Below are 24,070 nucleotides of genomic sequence, written 5' to 3'. Positions count from 1 at the left end.
AAACAAGTGCTTACACATGCCTTAAAACTACATGTGGTTATTATTTCACACATGTGATGTATCTAATGTTTGGAATTTTAACTTTACTTCAGATTCCACGAGGAAGAACTGCAATTTATGTCTGTTCAGAATTGTTTCTGCCGACACTTTTTGTTTTCATGAGCAGCACTGTGGGAGATACAGGCAATACATTACAATAATTGTGGAGCATATTTTGACGGCATATGGAAATGAAGATGGCTTTTCGATAATTACAAAAAAATGTGCTATAAAAATCAAAGTTAAGGGTGTGTGAATGCATGTATTTTGGAAGGGGGTGTCATTTTCTCCCCCTCATCTTTCTACTTAATCATTTCTTAGTTCCTAGCTCTCATTTAATTACATTGCCCTGCCATTACTCTCCCTTGGGTGTTTCAGGGGAATATAAATCTTTTGTTTTCCCACTGATCTGACAAGCTCATTATTATTATGTTTATGGGTGAGCTCCCTGTGTTATTTCAGCTAGGCTATTTGAAGGCAAATGCACGTTAGAGCAGTCCAGCTCTCCTGCTGCTTTTGTACTTAAGCTTCCTCAAGCAATATAGGATGGGTCAATAAACTCATTAATTAACATAATTGATACAGTAATAGCTATGTATTTAATCTGATTTTGTTTTTTTTCTTAAAGTCATGTATATAACCTCACTGTTTAACTTTTTATTGACAGTGTTAAAGTTCTTAAAGGCTTGAGCGCATGAGCCTATAGTCCATAGTTCAAGTCTGGGCTGTTCCATTAGGCAACCATGCCCACCATGTCCGGGTTCACCGATGTGGCGGAGCACCCCTGGATTTGGGTGGGCTTGAGATGGCCATCTGTCCTGAGTGTGGTTTGTAGGCGTGACCTCTGGAACTTGCCCGGTGCCGGTGTCACCAGAGAAAGACCCTTCACTCCTCCGTTTCATTGTAACTCTCCTGCAGAGTCCTGAATTCTGAGGAAATGAGCTTCTGGAAGGAGTGCGTCTCCAGACCTCATTCCCTCTGGGATTGTGGAAGTGCCATACCAGAGAGCTGAGCCGAGTAACAGTTTGCAGTTCCCAATTATGAGGCTATGAGAAGAAAAATAATCTATGTTTCCATATTGTTTTGCGGGTTATGATAATTAAACTAAAGGTGGTAAAACAGTGCCAGGAGTGTGTGGATAAGAGTTTTGCTGAGAATTGTGTCTCCCTAGTCTTGAAAATGAGACGTGTGATGCAACAAAGACACATAAGGGTCTATAGACTATAAGGGATTTTGAAATGCAGTGTATAACCCAGTGTGACCTGACAAAAATAGGCTGTATCGTGTAAGATTAATCTCCCCTGGCTATTTCTTCTTATGCACAGTCCTGCAGATCAGCAGATATTCCCTCCTCCAGAAATGTCTGACTTCCCTGTAAACAAGGAGAAAACACACTATAACAATTTAAACGTTTTTTTTTCCTGAGCTCAGAATGCAAGTTTATTTGCACAATGGTAATCAAATAATATTTGAGGAATAATAGGCTTAGAGACAGATTTCTGCTTTCCTAGAAATCTGATATAATGTCTTTTTTGGAGTTCATTATAGAGCTACAGTATAGTGCTTATAGAGCCATTGTGCTGCTACTTTAATATACTCTGGGATCACGGCTGAATATCGCACACAATGGGCTACTCCTGCATTATTTCCTGTGACAATTTAGATGCCAACAACACTTGCTGAATTCTTTCATACCCTGTTAAAAACATCATAAAACAGGATTCAATGATGGGATAAAGCATTCTGTTAAAAAAAAGTCAAAATACCATACTCTAGTCTTAATAGCATTGCACAGATTAAAGCCGTATTTGTCATAATTAATTTAAATCCAGGAAACACAAGCGTCGCATTTATTCAAATCCCTATATAAATCTTATAAAAAGATTGTAAAATCTTATTAATCCAAAGCTTATAGTTCTGAGGTGCCTCCTGTAATGTACTGTGAGACCCTGGATTTGTGAGTGTTTTCTGACCATTGCTCTAGGCAGAATTGCTCTAGGTTGTTCAAACATTTTGGTTTATGCTTTGTAAACTGCTTTTTTGGTGTTCAAACCACAAGTGTTTAATTGGATAGAGATCTTGCCAGACAAGAACATTTATTTTTTGTGTAGCTCACCATTTCTTTGTTGAGCTGGATGAATGCTAGAATACCCATTTTTCGCCAAGCTCAAGTTTCTTAATAGAGGCACAATGGGTGTTTGGCCCAAATCGGGGGTTCAGGATCCCCCCATTGTTAGCAAAGCAAACCCAAAAAATAACAGACCCTCTGTCATACCACAAGGTGCCCATGAGTGTTTGCTCCACATGACCTGTACTTTTTTGTGTGCCAAGCATGTCCAAAAATCTCACATTTTGTTTCACTTGACCATAAAACAATTACATTGAGTTGTCAAGTCAGCTCTTTCAGTGGTTCGCTCTCAGAAGAGGCTCCATCCTTGCAACGTGGCCATTAAGACATACTGTATTTATTTATGATTAATTCATGTTGCTACTGAAGGTTTTTTTCCTTCTGAAAACGGGAAACCCGAATATGTATTATAATCTCTGAATAGTACTCCAGAGGCATTCATTGTCAAAAACCAGAATGTTATTGGGAGTTTGTTTGTGTTGGATTTTATATACTCACGTATTCTGGAATTGGATTTAAGACAAATATAACCCTGTGCAGTGCTATAATGATTACAGTATATCACTGTACATATTTTATAATTGTTTTAATCCAGACACATTACTGAATCTGTAACTCATTCTTTTACATTATGCTTTTCATTTTCTGTTTCATCGGGGGGTATAAACACATCTGGAGGGCACCACAAATGTTCTGAGTGTAGGGCTGTCGGATGTGATTTTTGCCAGATCTCTTTGGTAGAGGATTTGTTGTGTGACAGATGTATATTTGGCAGAGCCTCTACTTTATCTGCTAGCCCATGTTCTTTATTCCCAATGACCTTCTGTCTCAAATAGCTAGACAGTCATTCAGTCTGCCACGATTCCTCAGCCACGTGAGAGTCAGAAACACTCTCCTCTTGTGAAGCATGTTAATATCAGGTGAACCTTTGTGGTTCTTGTTATTTTCTTACTGGTAACATTTAAGAGTTTTAATTAACTAGTTTATTCCAACGGTTAATTACTAAGGCATGGTCAAAAATAATAAAAGACAACAAAGTATTTCATAAACAGCCTAACATCTTGGCTCTTTAATTCAGGAATTATTTTATAATTTGATTTTTAACCATTTTTTACTTTATGCAGTATTTTGCAGTAGTGTAACTACGTTTTAGTGCAATAAGACGTATAGCAGTAATCAGACGTTTCCAGAAACCTACAGCAACCATCTTAGTTGTCTCGGTAAACTTTGAATTGACAGATTACATCTGCTCTTTTCACTAGTTTATGTGCTGGTTGTAATCAAATTGTCCCTGTTCTTTCTCCTCATTAAGTTGCGCTGCACTGCTGCCTGAGAAAACATTTTTCATATTTCAAAATTCTTGTGTACAACATAACAGGGCGAGATGATAATGGCTGGCCCATTGTTTAACCCCTTGTTGGAGAACCATGTCTGGACCAGTCAAACTCCCAGATATTAATTACAAAAACAAATGCATTCCCTCTGCATCTTGATGGACAGACTTTAGGTAAAAGGAACAGGAAAGAAAAATATTTTTAAAGGAATTGCATGCACATTGCATTTGTGATAAGACCCCTACGTCGGGATTGTTTTTTATTCAAAGGTTGTTGAGTGCTTAGAATAAAAAATGGGCATATAGTTAGCCTCAGTTTAGCTTCAGTTTACAATACAGATCCCTATTTCCCATGCATTTAATCCATTTTCCAACACCTAAAGATTCAGATCAATAATCTTCAGCACTTTCAGGAATTAGACAGACCAGTAGCCTTTTCCTTCTCTATTCCCTGTGCAGCTAGTGGATGAACTGGTGACGAAGTGGGTTGCCTTCCCCGAGTCCCAGCACACCCCACTGTGCGCCCACCTCCTCGGTCTGGCCATGAAGTCCGTCACGCAGATCGCCATGGGCGACCGCTTCCAAGAGGACCACGAGGTGATCCGGTTCCGCAAAAACCACGATGCCGTAAGTCCTTCTGTGTCCCGTGTCCACTTGATAGCTGCAAACTTAGTGAAGAAATCCCGGCACAGAAAAAAAAAATAGGAACAGAAATGTTAACGCGATTCTTATGCATCAGACAATGCTCTTGACATTTCAGCCAGAAAAAGTCAGAAATAATCGTCAGTTCTTCAATTAAATGATCATAAACTTAACTGGTGATTCTATATTTTAAAACTTTTATTATAGATATGCTGTTCAGCCCAAGGCCCATAACTACTGACAGTATTGCACCTTGTAAAGGTCATCCCAGTTTTAAAATTTGCTTTCTGAGAGACGTTCTGAAAGTCCTCTTCAGATACACTGAAAATCTGAGGTTAAACCAATCTTGACACTGTACGGACAGCTTTCAAATCCAAAACCTTTTTTTAACTTTTTTTAACACAATCCAGCCGAATATGTAAAAGGTGAAACATTGTGTTATTGTACAGATAACAGCAAGCAAATCTGGTTAACTTTTTAATTTGCTTCCAGATATACCTTCTAAACATTTTTTTCCCTTATTTGGTTGCCTTTTTAAAGCGCAAGATAATTCAAAATCTTTTAAGTGCCAAGGACTTCATATGTATCTTAAAACTGTGGTCTTCACCGAGTTTGGTGACATTCTGGATAAACAGAGCATAAAATAATTAGCTTTTATTTCACTTCTCTGAGACATACAAATGGTGTTGAATCATCAGATATCTGTGCAGAAAGTGTACCATTTTAATCTCTGGAGAAAAATGATCCTTTCTTCTTACAAAACGCTGGCTGCATTTTGTTTTTCAATAATTAGCTCTCTGCTGCCAGTCTAAAATTTAGTGTGACCAGAGTTGATTGATCAAAAATGTGAAATGGAGCATGCAGCTGTAAGTCATTTATGTTTTGCAGAGCTTAGTTTGCTTTCTGAAGTGTTTACTCATAACCTTGCCTTAAAAGTAAGGATAAACACAAGATATATCCCAGGCTATTCTCCTTAAACCCACCTGAACCTGTGAATTTATGCTGATTGCTTGACAACGCTCTGGGAAATTAATTAAGCTTTCTCTAGAGTCCTAAAGCAATAACTTTAGGGCCTTTATCTGTGTTTGCATTTTCTTCTGTGAAAGTCTTTTTTTTTTGTGAAGTCTGGTACAAGAAACATGAAAACAAAAGATTGGGGAAATGTAAAACTTTTGCCAATCTTAAATTAAACTCAAATAAGAGGACATATCAATGGCTCCTATACACCTGCCAGATTTTCTAGAAATCTCTTTGCAAGCAAATTGATTTTGAGGCTGTGAGTTTGTCTCTGCTGTCTCTTTTATTGTGCTTGTTTTTTGGGGTCCATTTGCATTATCTAAATGTAAGATCTTTTCACTTGTAAGTGCTCTGTAAAATAGTCCCAAAGGACTGTTACAGACTTCCTTTTGAGTAGAAAAAATATTGAAACAGAAGTGTAATGTAAATTCAATTGTATTAAAAATGTGAACAAAAATGGTTGGAATGAAATGCGTAGACTACAAAGTACAGACAGCTGGCTCCTGGCACCTCAAAATCCATTCTGTCCTGGTTCTATAAGAAATCCAAATCAGTTCAATAACAGCTCTCACCTTACCAATACTTAAAGTAGCCAGCAGTTAATCCCATCAATTCAGATTGTTTTACAGAAAAGGGGGTTTAAGTTTTTATTTTTGAATTGACCAGTGAGTGCTTTGGGGGATGATGAGCTTTTAAACAATGATCTCCTCTACCCATTAGCCATAATGGCCTAGAGATGGCTGGCTTGAACTTGGACTTAGATTGACAGTAACCTAGGTTCCTGTAGCAGTGACTCAAAACTGTCAAAAGCCAGGGTGGGCCAGAATTTCCTTGGTTTAGCCATGCTGACAGTGGGAGCTTTAGATGCATCAGCCCTCCGTTCGATGCTTACAGTAACAGTCCTCTTTGTACCGCGAGACTTGCAGAGGGCAGAATTTTATATGAGAAGTTCACATTCCAAAGGCAAATGCTGTCTTCATCTCTACAGAGCTGGTGCAAGGGTGATCTGGGTGGCTAGCAATGGTTGATTAGAACGCCACAACGCAAGTACTCCTAATCCACAAAAGTAGAAATGTCATTTCCACGGCTGGAAGTGTTCACCAAGGGAAAGAACATTTCAACAACTAAAACAAAGAGCTTCTGAAAATAAACGGGATCGTTTCTTGCTGCAGTCAATGCCAACAGGTGGTTTACCTCCCCTTGAAATGACAAGAAAAGAATCTAACTTGACAACCAGGTGGTGTGAATTCCAAACTGCACCAGGGGAAGTGTTTTTTTTTTTTACCTGTGTCATGCCTGTCAATCTCCCAGAAACACCTGCCGTTCACTGGGTCCAAATCTGACACCTCTCGCCTCCCTGCTGCTATACATTAAGCACCCCTTGTCACTCAAATACACCAAACTAAATGCGCTAGGGGCTATTTCATTTTGCAAGACTGTTATCACATGCTACTCACCACTATTCTGTCAGGTAAACCAATGGGAATTCAGAGAGCTGCATGGTTTTACTCTTGGGGATTAAGGACAGGATTCGGATTTTTGCTGACATGTTACGGCAGCCCCTCTCAAAGCAAGCTCAGATACGTGTTGTCTTCGCAGGTTTGGTCAGAGATTGGGAAAGGCTACTTGGATGGATCTCTTGACAAAAGCACAACAAGGAAGAAGCACTATGAGGATGGTGAGTTTGGCCTTTGGATGTTATTTGACAGGTCTTGTTCTTAAGTGTTCTTAAGTTCTGTTCTTGCATTTATATTTTAAGCAAAAAATGAAACTATATAACGCACTTGATAGCCCACAAAAGAAAAACACGTATAATTTCAGGTCACTTACATATAGGGATAGTGTGCCACGTTAAAAGATCTAGACTTGTAGAACCTTAGTTTGAAAGTCTTAATTCCGTATATATAACCTGGTGTTCATGTTGAGTTGATGATTACTTTTTCAAGGGAGACTTAGCCTGTTTAGATAAGTGTGAAATTGTTATACCAAGTGAATTAAGGAGGAACCTTAAGTAGACCAGATTGAATAAGCCCAGAATGCAATTTAGATTAGATACCAGGGTTAATACCCCTTCTCTTTTGAAAAGTGCCATGAGCTTTTTAAAGAATGATTAATCAAGCTCTTTGGCTCAACATCTCATCTCAATAACAGCATTTCCTGCAGCACACTGTCCTTGGTCACTATACTGGTGCGTTGGTTTGGAAATTCTGGGTCCGACAGAAGAGCATCATGTATTGTTCCACAAAACACCATGTGAAACAGCAACCTGGAAGGTCTCCTGTCTGAGTAGTGACCAGTCCCAGTCTTGATTAGCTTTTGAGATCTGACAAAATCTGGTTACCTGGTGGCAGTGCTGCTGCCTAATTAATCCAGACGCCAGATTAATCAAGCATTCTGTTGTGCATACAATATAACACGTTTCCTACACTGTAAATGGGCCACTGGGAGCTTGCTTTAGGTGGGCTTTAAGCACATTCTTCAAAGAAAATGTTCTGCCCCTCCAGGCCTGGTATAAATACTGTAAATGTTGCTGCTGGCTGTGTTTCAGCTCTGTCAGACATGGAGACGGTGCTGAAGACAGTGGCCAGAGAGAGAAAAGGAAAGAGTTTCAGCCATCTTGCCTTCATTGACACACTGCTACAGGGCAGCTTCACTGAGAAACAGGTAAACATCCTTACACAAATATTTAGTAATAAACACAATGTGTAAGCAAAGTCAACAGTTTAGCTTCTTTATCTTTGCAACACATAAAACACACAAGATATAATTAAGATTCAGTAGAGTTCAGAAGTGGATCTGAAAAGAAAAACTGAAACAAAGTTTCTCACTGAATACCTTTTAGCTGGTTTTACAAATGTACCTATGAAGTTCGGAGGGCATTATTACTGACTGTAAAAAACATTTTAATTTGATTTCCCTAATATCCTGAATATATATATGAGACATTTTTCTTTGCTTTCTAATACATCAAATTACTACCCACACTAATCGACAATAGTGATATCTAAAAACTTCCTGACCTAATATACAGCTTACAGCTTCAAGCAAATTACTGTGTAAAATTGCTGTCTAGCCCTAGCACAAATTGTTAAATATTGACTTTAGTGTATTATTTCTTATATAATGACCAAAACTGGACATCATATTCTAAATTGAGGTCTGACTTGTGCTTTGTACTTCAAATCCTTTGATTTCAATTCATCTCGCCAACTGTAAATTCCTTGTAAAATAATTTAAGATGCAGTGCTTGAATAGTAGCACTGCTGCCTCTCAGCACTGGCACCCTGGGTTCGATTCCCCACTTGAGCATGGCGTTTGTGTGTTCTCTGTGTTCTTGTGGGCTTCCTCAAGGTGTTCTGGTTGTCTCGGACAGTCCAGGGAAATTGGCCCTGGTGTGAGTATGGGCATGTCTGTGCGTCTGCCATGCGGTGCACTGGCATCCCATCCAGAGCGTGCCCAATCTTGCACCCGCTGCTTGCCGGGATAGGCTCCGGCTCCCCCGAGGCCTTGAACTGGAAGAAGCAGTGAGCAAATGAATGGATGCAGTATTTCTACAACTGCACAGATACCTGCACCAGTAAGACACCAAAGTGGAAAACTTGTCTTAGAGCTAGAATGTCAGGTGAATGATTCACTTTCTCATATTCCAGTCAGAGGCCTTCTAGTGTGTAATTCCAGCATTTCAAGGTAATCACAGAGAGGCAATGTTAAAGATGAATGAATATGAATAAATATATTTTACCTTTAAAAAAACATTACAGTTTTAAGATAATAAATAACCTTTTTCACGATATTAAAAATGTTCTTTTTAAAGTATTGTTCATTACTATACCTGTATAACATAAAAAGATGCAGACTATGTAATGTGTGCAGTTGAACAGATGCGTTTCATACAGATTTGGAATTAATTGACTGTGATAACCAGAGGAAATAAGGGTGAATTCTGTGCACAGTTTGCTAATAAATATTATGCAATACATTTTCATCAGCATACCATGCAAGTGCCCTCTTGAGATAAGGACCCCAAAATGTATTTAAATTGTAAAGTGCACCCACAATAACATGCCATTGCATAATATGTCATATGTTTGTGTATACTGTGTAATACTTATACATATACTGTATGTATAAGTGAAAAACCCCTGAATACTTCCATGTTATTTAGTGTCGATTTTATTTAGAAGCCCGCTATATCACTGTGTGCTAAGTTCCCTGTTGAGTGACTTCAAAAATATTGTATTTGTGGGGAACTAGATAAAGAATATTAGAACATAAACTGCTTTTGTCTGTAACTATATTTATGGTCTGTTTTTAGGTTGTAGAAGACAGTATGATTTTCACTCTGGCTGGCAGTGTGATAACTGCTAATTGTGAGTGTTTTCACTTTGTTCTATTCAATAGTGTTTTCAAACACCATTAGATATGAATATGATATGTATATGGCTTGTTTTGTTGAACTGAGCACCGAGAATTATGAAAAAATATGCATTTACCTGTATTATTAATGGCTTGTTTGTGTTGCATGTCTTTTGAGAATGCTTTTTTGTGTGTATTTTGTGCTTTAAAAACTAGGACTAAACTAGAAATGTGGCCTGTTTAGTTATAACAGATATAACCCTAATATATATGTTTATTTATGATTAAATATGCAATGCTTAGTTTCAGACCAAGTGAGTAGCTCATCACTCTTCGAGTAGAAAAAGACAGTGTGACATAGGCGGACAAATTAATTATCAGGATTGTAAAAAAAAACTGAACATTTTAAATATTCAAAATATTTTTGTTACTGTTTTCTTAATTACATATATATTTTTCAATTTCATATAATCTTTCTTGTCCTATGACAAGAGCAATTTACCCAGTGTACCCCCCCCATTATCCTGTTTCTATTCAAGTGTGTAGCTGGGCCGTTTACTTCCTGTCAACCTCAGAAGAAGCTCAGGAAAAGCTTTTCAAAGAGCTCAGCAAGGTCCTTGGAGAAGATCCCATTTCATTGGACAAGATAGATCAACTCAAGTGAGTTACTGTACTCCTTGGAAAATTTCAGATTGTGTACAGTAGAGCAGGGAATGGAATCCACAAGCCTCCTGCTTATCATTCCATCTGAGTTCTCTGTTATAGACTTTAACCCTTAATTTACCTAATTATAGGATTCATTTTAACCCCATTTACGCGCTGGCTGGATCGTCTGAAAGACCACATGCGCCTCGTAAAAGTCACCCGCCGAGATGCCGCAGACCGTACGAAGTGGAAAAATCGGTGCAAACAAGCACACCCCACATAAGTGGGGAAAATGCAAATAAGAAGATAGGATTAATTTGAACTGTTCGTTTTCAGTCCTTAAACGTGTAGCAGGCTACGTTTTAGTTGCTGCATTTCATAAGTAACCCAACATCAGAGCAGAGAAAAAAACATACACCTACTGTATGTCGGCCGCAGCCATATCACCCTGCAGCTCACAATTGGCAACCCACTGAAGCTCAGCAGGTGTGAGCCTGGTCAGTACCTGGATGGGAGACCTCCTGGGAAAGCTAGGGTTGCTGCTGGAAGAGGTGTTAATGGGGCCAGCAGGGAGTGCTCACCCTGCGGTATATGTGGGTCCTAATGCCCCAGTATAGTGACGGGGGACACTATACTGTAAACAGGCGGCATCCTTCGGATGACACGTAAAACCGAGGCCCTGATTCTCTGGGGTCATTAAAAATCCCAGGGCGTTTCTCGAAAAGAGTAGGGGTGTTATGCTGGCTTCCTGGCCAAATTTCTATTGGCCCTTACCAATCATGGCCTCCTAATAATCCCCATCTATGAACTGGCTTCATTACTCTGTTCTCCTCCCCAATGATAGCTGGGGTGTGGGTAGCATTTTGGTGCACTTGGGCTGCTGTCACATCATCCAGGTGGGGGCTGCACATTGGTGGTGGTGGTGGAGGGGAGTCCCCATTACCTGTAAAGCGCTTTGAGTGCAGTGTCCAGAAAAAAGAGCTATATAAGTGTAAGCAATTAATTATAGTGAATGCAAGCCTCTTTTTAGAGCAGTGTTATCTCTAATGTTTTTTAAACGTGTTTGCACATGACACTTGTGTGACAACACATGTTTAGAATCTTTGATAAAAATATAAAGCACATACTTCAGAAAACAATTATTTTCCTTCCAGCTTAGCCCAGTGCAGTCCGTTCTAGTGCTCTGCTTGACCATATAAGTTGGTCAGGAGGTGTACAGGAAGCTGTGCGATGGTGTAGCCATGTGGCATTGTGCTGTGTTGCAGGTACTGTCGGCAGGTGCTGAACGAAACAATACGAGTATCAAAACTCACCCCCATTGCAGCCCGACTGCAGGAAGTGGAGGGGAAAGTGGATCAGCATGTCATTCCTAAAGAGGTACTCAAGAATCCTTTTGGAGTCTTAATTACTGTGAGTCTAATGATGTTCGTTTCAGCCCTGGCACTGCAGGAGCATGACCCAGCAGGCTGAGCAACTGTAAGATGCAGATCAAAGTTTAGGTTGGTTGCCTGAAACATCACAGACGTAGGCTGGCAGGAAAGTTGGGACTGACATTCATTTATCATTCCCTGGACTCTGATGGTTTTATTTTACTGTAACTGGTAATACACAGTGGGTTTTGAAGCTCATCTCTCGGTCTTTCCAGAAAGAAAGCCATTACTTATATTTCACATTAATATGCTGGTTTCTAAAATATTTGAACTTCTGATCCTAACTACTTAAAACACTGTAGTTCCAAATTGCCTGATAGGAGCATGATGGTGAAACCCTGTTGAAAAACCGTTATTGTTTAAAAGTATACTAAAGCAGCAGAAATGCTATAGCTTCAAAGCTGCCAGTTCTAACTAGGTTTAACCTTTTCAGTCTTGAAATTTCTTAGCATTTGAGCATTTCTGGGGTAAACAGTTTAAGCCTGACATCCATTAGGATCGGAAGCTTATATTCCTGCTCATTGTAGATTACTGAACGCTTTGTACAACTACTGTCATTATTTTCATTCTGTTTGGCAGGCAAATCTTTAATTGTAGGTTTTGCATATTGGTTTAGCTCTCTATTATATTGCAGAGAATTGTTGCAAACGTTTGAAAACATTTGCTTTTTTATTAGTTATTTTATTCCAATTATAAATATTCCATTCAACACTTATCATTACAGCATAAGAGTCATAGAACAACACCCAGTGATTGCTTTAATCAAGACACTTGGATTACAGAATGATTTAATAGCCTTGTTAGTAGTGCATTTCTATTGAATAAGTAAAGGGAAGTTTAGAAGAAGAGTTTAAGGTACCACAAAGAAGCAGATGGGACTCCAGTTGCATGGTTTTGTCCATTCCGGTTTATAAAAACTTCAGCTCAGATGTTTACAGTTAGACCCCGGATTCGAATTGTTCACTGTCTTAGAGTCACCTGTCTATGCCATTTTTCTTGAAATAATATGAAGCACCCAATTCAGTGTTGGGTTTTGTGACAACCTACAGCTTGTAAAATCTGAAATGAATCAAATTGCCGTGTGGTACAAGAGTTCTTTATTTCTCAGCATCACTACGACTCTTCAGAATGCTATTGCAGTAGCCCCAGTAGGCAGTTTAAAACATTTCTTATTGGATTCACACCAGGAATTCATTTTTCACAATAATATGTGGCTTGACTACCTGGCAGAAAATCTATATGCATTTGGTCATTAGAGGTTAGAAATTCTGCAAAGAAATTGGTTAACATTGGTAAGGAGTCAGTGGACTTAATACAATAATACCATTTATTATAATTACAAATTATTAGACTGTGTTATTGCTTGTTAAGTTTTAAATTCTTTATTAGGAAATCAAACCATCAACAAGTGAGAAAAAAAGGTTAGACTTTGCTTTTAGACTCCAGTGCCTAGTTGTGTTAGTGAATAGTGATTCCTGAAGAAGGATAGTTGGGAGTCATGGAGTTCATTGAGTGGAATATTCCAGTACCTGGTTTACTGAAGACTGAGAGGGAAAAGTTAGCAAGATTTAGTGAGCACTGTGTGAGTGGAGCCAAGGGAAGACAAGAGGATTGTGCAATCTTCCTTGAGAGGAGACCTAAAAAAAACTAGGATCCAGGAGGGAATCTGAAAGAGTTTTTTTCATTTTAAGTGCTCAGTCCCCCTAAGCTGGCTTGCTGGCAGACTTGGGTTGTATGAAGGGTGTGGGGAAAATAGAACCATTTTTGCTACAATGCAATAATATGAGAGAATTTCTTGGTTACTGCATCTTCTGATGATATATGCCATTAGTGCACTTACTGACAAGAATACTTTTATAGCTGTCATTACAAGCAGGCATGAAATATGTCTTAAGTCTTATCTGACACAGCAGAACTGTAATTTGGCCTCTGCTATATCATTCTCAGCCATATAATGCATTTTAAAAAAGGAGGTAGTTTTATCTGAATGGCTTCTAAAAGCTTTTGAATGGCGCAGTGGTGCTTAGCTAATTTCTTTTTTGGTTCCTCACGAGAAAGCTTAGTGTCAGGTTCTCCCATCATTTTACCTTTATTTTTCTATATAATCAAAATATTCTTTTCATCAGCCTTACTATCTCATATTGTCTGCTAAGCAGCATAGGAATCAGACATCCATTTCCTCTTTGTTCATAGGTTTTTCAAATAATGAAATGTCAATCTCAGTTGATTTAATGTCAAGTACTATGCATTTATAACTCTTCTAAAGCTTTGTTATAATTGTATTTTGATATATATATGGTATAAATGTAACTATTAGAAATGTAGTATTTTTCTCAGAAATTGAAAGCCGATAAATTACAGAATGTTACTGTAGATACTATTGATATGGAAGGAAATGCATTTCTTATTTTACAATTTGTATACTGACCTGCTAAGCTATGTCCTGTAGGTAGATACTGTATGAAAAGTGTAGGTTATGAATAGTGTATACAGTATTTCAATTCGGCAATGGTGTGTATTAGCTTAATTATCTTTTTACTCAGACATGAACTTGCAAGATTTCACTATTTTGTCTTGCACCATTTAATCCTTAACATTTACTGTACATGATTCTTTACTGCTGCATGTCTGGAGGCCTTATCACCACAGTGCCCTTATTGAAGAGACCCAGTGACATCTTTCACTGCATTCTGCCTCTTGGGGTCAGTTTCTAAGAAGGGCAACCCTTAACACTACTTATAAAAGGCATGCAAAGCTTACTGTGCAATGAGTTTATACTTTATTTTGCTTTAAACAGCTTTTTTAATTCCTGTCTCTTCAGTGTAAACCTGCAATTTTGATTAAGCTGAAAAAAAGAGAGCATCAGTTTCATTTTATCATCTAAATAGATTGTATATATTTCTGTATATCTGAATGCACATACAACTTTTTAAAAGCTCTGCATGGATAACATGAACGGTTTCATTGTGAAGGTTTTTTTTTACACAAAACATGAGCATTCTAAACGAGAAGCACAGGTGTTGTGAAAGAGCATCTGGAAGTGAACTTGCAGTTTTATCGGTGGCTAAATACTAAAAAAAAACAATTGAGAGCAAAACAATCATTTACATATTCTGTTTCTACCCTCCTGTATGTATGTCATGAGTAAGAGATGAGTCATAGAATATTTTTGTTTCTTGCTGTTTTCATTTTTTCGGCTTTTTTTTTCCTGTCTCAAATGTGCATATCGGAGAAAGGAAGAGTGGAGTTTGAGCCTCAAGCCTCATTCCTGCTGCTTGTGTGAACAGACAGTTCGGCCTGACACTGCCTGCTTGGGAAATGGAATTGTTTCCATGTACTGCCTCTCACTGAGCATAGCGTTTGTGCAACATGGATAGGATTTAAATAAATTGAAATAACAAATCAAAAAACTGATGGATGAGCGTTTAGATTTGATAGATGGACTGGCAACTAATAGTTGGGTTACATTTTCTTGAAACAATTTTTTGTATGCCTACATAATCCATACAGTCAGTATTTACACCATAAGAATATTAATAGCTTTTATAAATAGCATTGTCTTTATCATGTCATTTGATTGATTATTCTTGTTACAATCTCATTTAATCATCAGCATTCTGAAAGGGTTATAGCTGTGTAAATTATGGTCATTTAAATAGACTTGAAAGCTACAGTATAAAAGTGTGTTTTTAGAAAGGATTTGAAAAAGCAGACTGACTTTGCACGATCTGATTATATCTGTATAGTTTTCCAGCATCCAGTCTCATGTTTAGAACTGGAAGAAGGTCAGAGTTTTTAGAACCTTTAGTGTTTTTTTCAGATGGCAGTGGCCTGCATCATATTTGCTACCATATCCATTGATTCATGGTGCTTCACAGGGCTTTTTCAGCCTAATTAATCTTCATAAGTGAACCGAATTTCAAATTCCACACAAAGTGTATAAATCATTCAGGCAAAGTTACTCATTATATTAGTACCAATAGTTTTACTACTTTTTGAATTGCTTTTTGTTACAATTTATTTTCATGCACGGCTAAAAAATAAGGCAATTTGCACAAGTTAGAATAAGCGAATGTAATTCATTAGTATGAAAAGAAAGCAATTTAATTCTAGTTAACACAGATATTGTGTGAAACTGTGGTTAATTACACATTAATAGTAGGAAACAAAAAAATCATGGAACAGTGTGCTTACCCCCTTATATTAAAGGGGAACTGCTGTCCCATTTTCTGAGACCAGTTATTAAATTTTGGTAACCAAATTAATTAATTGATATTATAGAAAAATTATTAAAATTTTGAATTAAGCAGAAAATTGTGAACTTTGTGAAAGTGCTGTAAGTTGCTATGTTGTCAACCCCTGGTCTTGTCATGGGAGAGCGTGACAGTTCCCGCAAATGAAGCGGCCCTTCCTGCTCACTAGTCACTGTGATGACTAATGTAATGAGTCATGTAATTGTAATGAATCATACGATGTATGAGTGGACAAGTACAGGTTGTGCAGCAGATATGTCACAGTAGAAAGTTTCCAGTGTGATCTGCAACCAGAGTTAAAAAGTAAGTTCTATTTATCGGCAAAACCGTCTCAAAATCGAGGGCAATATTTCTATTGGGTTAAAAGAGATGTATTCACAAGCCTGCTTGTTTACAATGTAATAGGGCCATGTCATGTCAGCAGAGGTTTTGTTGCCTCGTTTTGAATCGCAGAACATGACACTGCACATACCTGGAAATTTGATCAAGTTTGGGATGTAAATTGAAGGTTTTACACATTAGTCTGTACGTTTCACTTTTATTGTGGTTTGAAATGCACTCATCAGTGCTGATTCTTTTTACCCCCAAAATATAAAACTAGCTTTGCAGTTCCTCTTTAAGTTCTGAACAGGACTGACAGTTGCATCCAGCACCATCTCTCCTCTGGCAAACAGACCGTCTTGCACAGCACAGTGCCGTGCAAACTGCTCCTCCTTCTCTAATCAGCAGAGACAGAGCTGGCCTTCACCAAACCTAAAATTAATCCCATTTCCCCATTTTCTGGGCCCAAGGTTCCAAAAATGTTCGATAATATATGTTCAACCAAATTAGACATGGTATACTGTATATTTTGAAAACAACAGATCATCTGTATAAAGTATAAAATCATTTGGGATTTGTCTTTCAGAGATGTACAGTATGTATTTTTTATAAACATTGAAACGATACATAATTATACTGAATAAATGTCAAGTGCACACTGTATTACTAAACCAAAGAATAATTATTTCAACTCCAAAAACACAGCAGACACCTACTCTTTAAAGCAACTAATTGAAAGTGAATTTGAAAATAAAGAATTGTTTTTTATTCCATGCTTGTGATTGAACAGAAGTCACTTTCAATCAAAGCCCTTAACACATAAACCTTGGCACAGAAAACTTTTTTATTGCAGCTTGTTTTTCAGATTAGTAAATACCGATAACAATAGTCAGGTACGTAACACTTCTAGAGAAGAAAAACTCATTTTGTAGTATTGTAGAATAAAGGCAGATAAGATGACAAATGCACTACATTTTGTAGATCTCCACCCTATAATTTTTTAATGCATATATAAATCTGTAAGATTCAGTTCCCAAATGCATTCTCCCAGACTAGACTGTCCAAGTGGAGAATTTCTATTCTCTACAGACCATGTACACACACATTCAGTCAAATTTAAAGATTATATTTATAATCTGGGACACATAAAACTGCAGTGTACAGTAAGTGCTGGTAGAAGATGTGGAGTATTTCCTCTAGTACATTACCTGAGTCCTGTGCATATGACTGACAATTATCCTGGTTGGGTGTAGTTCATTGACTCTTTCTTTGTTCACTAGTCTCTGTTTATTTCTGCTTTTACTCTCATTAATTACAAAATGTTTGGATGTGTTTCAGACTCTGGTGATCTATGCCCTGGGGGTAGTTCTTCAGGATAACGCCACATGGACCTTGCCCTACAGGTTTGTGAATCCAAACATATGTCCGATCGCAAATCGCGTGCAAGATTGCTTGACCTGATTCACATGCAGTACAGTACAGTGGCCTCCAGATGTCAATGTAGCTCACTTCGATTTCACGCAACGAATTTGTCATGCACATGTTAATGATAAATTCTTCATATGTCCATTTGTAACGATGGAATTATAGTTTAGAGCCCTCTAGACATTGTGATAAAATTATCTCAACAACCTGATCCAGAAAGGTTTAAATAACATGACTGCGTTTTTCCAGTTTTACAAGAAACTGTAGCTGTGTAAGCTAACAAACTCCAGCAAGTTAATAAACCAGACCTGTCTTTTCTAAATTCATCTGTACCATCTCCTAGAAACCTTTTCCTATATAGTTCATCTTGATTAGGATGTTCATTTGCATAACCTTATGTAATAGAAGCACAATATAACAACAGGTAAAATGCTCTGAACTGTTTTGTCATAACAATATTCTTGTTTCCAGAAGGACTTGTCACATTTGTATACCATTAAAATACTGGGAGGGAGGGTGAGTGTTTTAGCTCTGCTTTCAGAAGGCTCTGCCAAGACCCAAAGTGTTAGCTCAGCTAAGTCAAGTGGATTTGTGAAGGTTGTACCTCATCTGACCTTTCTTCACAGTCCCCGTTTGCTTGTAGCAGAAAGGCAGCTGTTAGGACTGCTGGCACTCAGCTGGGCTTCTTATCTCTGCTGTACAGGTTTGATCCAGACAGATTTAATGAAGAGTCTGCCAGGAGGAATCTCGCTGTGCTCGGCTTCTCTGGGAGCCAGGAATGCCCAGAGCTGAGGTAGCCACATGCTGTTTCTTATTCCATTATTTTCAAACGGGTCGCCCATCATCTCCAAAACGAGCCACCTCTGACAAGACTCGTTCAGTGAGCCGAAATGGCAGGAGGGAGCAGATAAAAGGTAGAGAGAATGGTATATACAGTACTTACAGGGTTTAAGAGGATTTATGGAGCTGGTCTGCAGTAGATACATGTACAGCCGCAAGGCCCTCCTTGAGCAATTAATCAGCCTTAACTGTTCAGCCCCCAGAATGGCATGAACACTGCCAGATCCACAGACCAGAGTTCCTACCCCATACCTTCTCTGTCTTCTGTCTCAGGAACATGAAACTAGAAATATTACTATTAATATTGAACTATTAATATTAAATCAGCTCACGACTGATTTAGGTAGACGACAGTAACGACATGTTCCACTTTAGGTATGTATACCAAATAAAATGGTCACAATATAGGGTCATGGTTTTTTCTGTACATTTCTTTAAAGAAGCCATAATGTGTACCTGTATGTATGGAGGCAAATGACACCCTTGTCTAAAATAATTTAATGTACTTGGTTAATAGTACATTACCAACACTCACCACTGTGGTTGTACAGTGTATGAAATAAGAAAACATGCATTTTTCCACATATCTATTACCTTTATGGACATTTTTGTTGATTGTAAAATTAGTTTTCTGTTCCTTTAATACTGCTCTTTGACAAGATTCATGCAGAGTACAAGTAACTGAATTAACTTTTCTCTCTCTGTGGCCCTGGAGCTATTCTTTCACCTATTGTAGTTTGAGCAGATTCAAGTCACCTGTTCAAGGTTGGGGAATTTGAAAAAGGAAAGATAAATGGCAATTATTTTAATATTTGAATTACTTGTGTGTTCCTAATGTCTGTATGTACAATAGGACAGATACTATCATGGCTAAGGCAATGTATTGGTTTTTAAAGCAGTTAGGTCCTTCACTGCTAACTTTGTATAGTATAGTGTGGGCACTTGTGACTATGTCCTTTACTGCAACTAGGCCTTATTTCTTTACCTGTGACACAGAAAGAGAGCTGGCCATCTGTTCAAACATAGCCTCCACAGAAAACTAATTAGATCTTCAATGTTCCATATTTTGACTTCTGTATAACGGGATTTGTTGTAATAATTTAGTCAATAATGTTCATATACCCTTAGGCTTTTAATATAAAATGACTCTACTTAATATGTATTTTTAGATAAATGTTTTGCCTAATTTGTAAAAGGTTAAGCAAAGTAAGATAGAGAAATAATTGACTCACAGGAATGTGATGTCAATGTTAAAGAAGATAAAAAGGTGATTTATGTTTCTGGTTTAATGCTCCTCAGATATATACAATATATTAATTTACAGTGTTGGATAAATTTTGCTACATGCAAAAAAAAACAATGGCCATGATCCTCTTTGTAGTAAAACGCTTCTTTTGTATAAAATGTACAAAAATGAAAGTTGAAATCATGTCCTCAGCAGAACTTTTCTGCTGTGCTCTAAATGCCCGATAATAATTGCTCTTTTGTGAAAAACTTTGTCAGAAAAATTTGATATCCATGACATCCATGGTTTTTTCACTGCTATAAGGACTGTTTATATTACACTCCCACATTAACATTGCATTGGCATCTGTAGTACATTGGCATCTGTAGTGGGAAGAAATCGGTTACACAGGAATATGAAAACAAAGTTGAAGTAGTTAAAATGCTGTAGATGCATCCTTTCAAAGTTTCAACAGTGAGTGATTTTGTGTTGTGTTTGAACAGGTGATGTCTTACATGATGAAGCAGAGTTGTCTTTGGACCCTGGGTTGTTTCATGGCTCAGAGAAACTTTGTAGCTCCTTGTACATAGCACAATGGAAAAGTAAAAAAATTATGCAAAACAAGCTTCTAGGCTGCATGCTTGATGTAACTAGGGCACTGATTAGTGTGATCACTGAGTGTGTGGCTATTGATTACATCACTCATATAAATATGAAGTGCCCTAATCATATACTGCTACACAGATAGAGATGGTAAAATTGTGGAAAGCTTTTTTAGTACACAGCTGCATGATTCCTCTTAAGAATCAGGTTACAGTGCATTGCTTGAACAGCTGGATGCATTTTTCCAGATTCTGACCAGCAGCAAGTAAATGCTGAAGGGGAAGAGTGGCACAAGGGTAATGGGAGGGGAAACTGGAGGGGTCTGGTTAATACAGCCTCTTTAAACCTGGGCCCAGTCAATAGGTGATCGTGACCAGTCAGGCTGCTACGCTATAGTAATCTGGGACTTGTGCAAACTGTGCAAGCTTGGATCAATGGAAACTCTCCAGCAACACACTGTGGAGCTTGTGTTGTGCAACATAGTGAATGGCTATAAGAGTCCAATAATGCTATTCAAAGAATAGTGTGTATTGTCTTCATTACCCACCATGCTGGATAAGAGTCATAGTGGAATCAATCAAGCAGTTAGTTGAGGGAATTAAATTTGGAAGAATTGGTAATTCCAATGTTTCTTACACTCAGGTAACTATACAACTTGCAAATATAGATTGTAGGTATTTCAAGATTTGTATTAATATTGTATAAACACCACTTTCCCTTTAAATGTGCTAAATTTAGTACATGTCTCTAGAAAATCATAGCATCTGCTCCTTCCCTCCTGGTGCCATTCCCTGCTATGGCACATGTCTTCATCAGTTGTTTCCAAATCTTACATATTTAAAACATCACATCTCTGCATTTTCCTTAAGTAAATTCTTATCCTGTAGCAGCAACAGCCATTTGCATTTACTGTATAAAGAGCTTCTCATCACGAACCAGGATCACAAAGCACTCCATATTAAAACCCTAAGATGAGTCAAAAATTATACACAGGCTTCCCGTGGGGTAAGAGAAGTAAATGACATACAGATTCATACCCATACCAATCCAAGAGCTGCAAAGACTGTGCAGCGTGACTGTGACTCAAATGCAAAACACCAAGGAAGATTAGAAAAAAGAGGCAGCTGGCTGAGTCAGGCTCTGTTCTTTAAACCACACTCCAGAAGTTATGTAGTAGGTGATAAAGTAATACTGCAAAATTATGATGTTGGGCATAGAAGACAACAGTGAGAAGATTCCATTAAAATATTCCTGCTGGAATTCTAAGCATACTTTCTAACTGTTCACAGCCAGGGACGTGCCCTGGTTAATAACATAAAGATGTGGCTAATATGTCCATCTAGCTTGTTGACTCGCTGGTGGCTAATTGAACCTTTGACCTTATACAGCCATTTCTTGAAAGAAGCCAGAGTATTGGCCTTATAATTAAAACTAGTTAGGTTTTATACCCTAATTACAACCTACGCCTGTCTTATCTTTGTCCCATGTTCCTTGTCTTGCCTCTGTAGGTTTGCCTACACTGTAGCCGCAGTGCTGCTCAGCACTCTTGTGAGGAAACTGAAGCTTCATCAAGTCCAGAGCCAGGTGGTGGAGGCACGGTATGATCTCGTCTCCACTCCCAAGGATGACAGCTGGATCACAGTGAGCCGGAGGAGTTAGGTCCGGCCAGGCTGGCTATTCAAGAGATCCAGTCGCACAGGGGTGCAATAGATATTTGATTTCTGCAGGGGTGGCTGAAAATCTACCTTGGTAGAATGCCTGATGGCATTCTGACCTTTCACAGGAGATCGTGACTTTTTTTTATCAGATTCTCTTGAACTGTTAACCATTCTAGTACACTCACTAACCAAAATATTATGAACTCCCAGTAAGTACATGGTGGTCTTCAGGAATATGAGGCAGACCTCAATTACCTTCCCTGAGCAAACGCCTGATCTCAACCCGACTGAAAAGCCTTGGAACCTCAGCATCACCAGAACTGAAGACGATCATGTTAGAAGAATGGGATAACACCGGACTACAAATATTTCAGAAGCATGAGGCATACATACAGAGGCCCAACATTTTTCAGTGGGAATTCCTAATATTATAGCCATTTAGTATATATTAAATGCTCATCATGCTGACTGCTTGCATCTAATTTGACGGTTTGATTTAAAGCCAGGTGGAGTACGAGCGTCTTTCATAACTGAAGTCTCTGACATTTCATTACCCAAGCTGGAGTAAGTCCAGGACTAAACTAAAAGAGAGTTATGAATGCTGAGGAATACTGAGGAAGCAGATAAGCACCAGGAACATCATAGGCAGCAATCCATCTATTGATCTGGCACAGCCACCTCCCAGCATAGTATAGCTTTCAGGTGCAGTTTACTGGAATTGATTTGCAGTAAGCATCTTTGACTTCCCTGTAGCAGATCTGTCTTTCTCTTCATTCAGCATGTTCATGTCTCTTCTGTATAGTGTAAGACCTTGTAGGGAAAACAAAGCCCATCTTATTCAAGGGCTAGATGTGTTTCTCAAAATGTGCAGAGAAGAGTATACTAAGGGCTGGGCGATGTGGCCGGTTTTGAGCCACTCTTATTCTCAGGAGCATCAATTAAAGGGTTAAACCCCAGGGATCCCATTAGCTGGATCCTTGTCCTTTTGTCATTAACCAATCAGGCTTTGATCATGAAGCAGTTTAATGACTTTCCTAATTATTTCTCCTGCATGTTTTGACATAAAACTTGAAATTATTAAAATTGTGGTATGACTGCTTCTTTTGTGTGTGCATCTGTTCTACGGTATTAAACAACGGTAGAGAATGTAATACTGTACTTCATATTAGTGTTTACTAAGGGAGCTCATAGCAGCATGTTCCCAGTCATAAATGTCCTGTTACAATCACCATTGTGACTGATGTCAGCATAAGTGAAAAGAAAAAACTGAAAGCTGAATATCAAGATTTTTCTGTCTAAAATCTAAGGAGGAGGTTCTCAGACTGTGAGGTACAAGAGTATTGTCATGAATACATTTTGTGTTGAGATAAAAAGTAGACAGTTTTGGATTATTAGGTGTAGTCCACCACAGTTCTAAAAATGAGTACCTGCCCACTGGAAACTGTAATGAACCAGTTAATACCTTTGAGATACTGCTTCAATTCAGTCTCAATATTGGCACTCTAGTAATGTCTGAAAAGTATTTTACATCTCAGCAATGCAGATATAACCCTTTTTTTCATTCAGTATTACAGGATGTTTCCAATACCAATACAAATATGAGAAATACTTTTCCTGTTCAGGGTGTTATTTTGTGCTGAATTTAGGACCTTGTTCTGTTGCATCTTGTGCACATTTAACCTGACCTGAATAGAAAGGAAACTGTATGCAAATACTTACTTTGCAAATGTCCTACATCCCTGCTTGTATCTCATGCTCTCAAATGTGTTTAATTAATTCATACATTCATTTGCACAATGTGCTATTTACACAGTGTAATCATCACAGTGCATCACGAACAGTAATTACAGCTTAGCATTCAGTATCGGCCAGATTTTCAGCAAAAGGCAGGACCCTTGGCAAAGTATAAAAGCCATTGTTTAAAATACGATAAGGACTTTTTATTTTCGGGAAGGAGGGAGTTCTATGTGGAACAAATCAAAAGCCTGATATTGAAGTCCCAGTATTGTATAAGGTTCATCAATGCACTAATACTGTATGAAGGGAAAAATATGCAAAACCTATTTCATTAAATAGGATGTGTATTTTTAATATTTGATACTTTAGCAAAATGTGCAATCCAGATAGCAATTTTAAGTTACTTGAAAACATACAC

At 38.1% G+C, this 24,070-nt stretch overlaps 1 protein-coding gene across 1 annotated transcript in view; it reads left to right on the top strand.

Annotated features, from left to right (window-relative positions):
* cyp20a1 (cytochrome P450 family 20 subfamily A member 1) overlaps positions 1-22,998 on the top strand; it is a 34,146-nt gene extending 11,148 nt beyond the window's left edge. Inside the window, exons 5-13 of the mRNA XM_088931141.1 lie at positions 3,960-4,127; positions 6,759-6,837; positions 7,708-7,823; positions 9,475-9,529; positions 10,055-10,175; positions 11,426-11,537; positions 17,503-17,567; positions 18,293-18,382; positions 21,766-22,998. Coding sequence (XP_088787267.1) covers positions 3,960-4,127; positions 6,759-6,837; positions 7,708-7,823; positions 9,475-9,529; positions 10,055-10,175; positions 11,426-11,537; positions 17,503-17,567; positions 18,293-18,382; positions 21,766-21,916 — 957 coding nt within the window. The 3' untranslated portion in view covers positions 21,917-22,998. The remainder of the gene's footprint in view (positions 1-3,959; positions 4,128-6,758; positions 6,838-7,707; positions 7,824-9,474; positions 9,530-10,054; positions 10,176-11,425; positions 11,538-17,502; positions 17,568-18,292; positions 18,383-21,765) is intronic.
* Positions 22,999-24,070: the final 1,072 nt, after the last annotated feature.

The sequence above is a fragment of the Atractosteus spatula genome, chromosome 13 (genome assembly GCF_055471065.1).
Source record: "Atractosteus spatula isolate fAtrSpa1 chromosome 13, fAtrSpa1.hap1, whole genome shotgun sequence".
Lineage (NCBI taxonomy): Eukaryota > Metazoa > Chordata > Actinopteri > Semionotiformes > Lepisosteidae > Atractosteus > Atractosteus spatula.
Note: the sequence above shows the minus strand (reverse complement) of the source record. Positions and strands in the feature narration are given on the sequence as shown.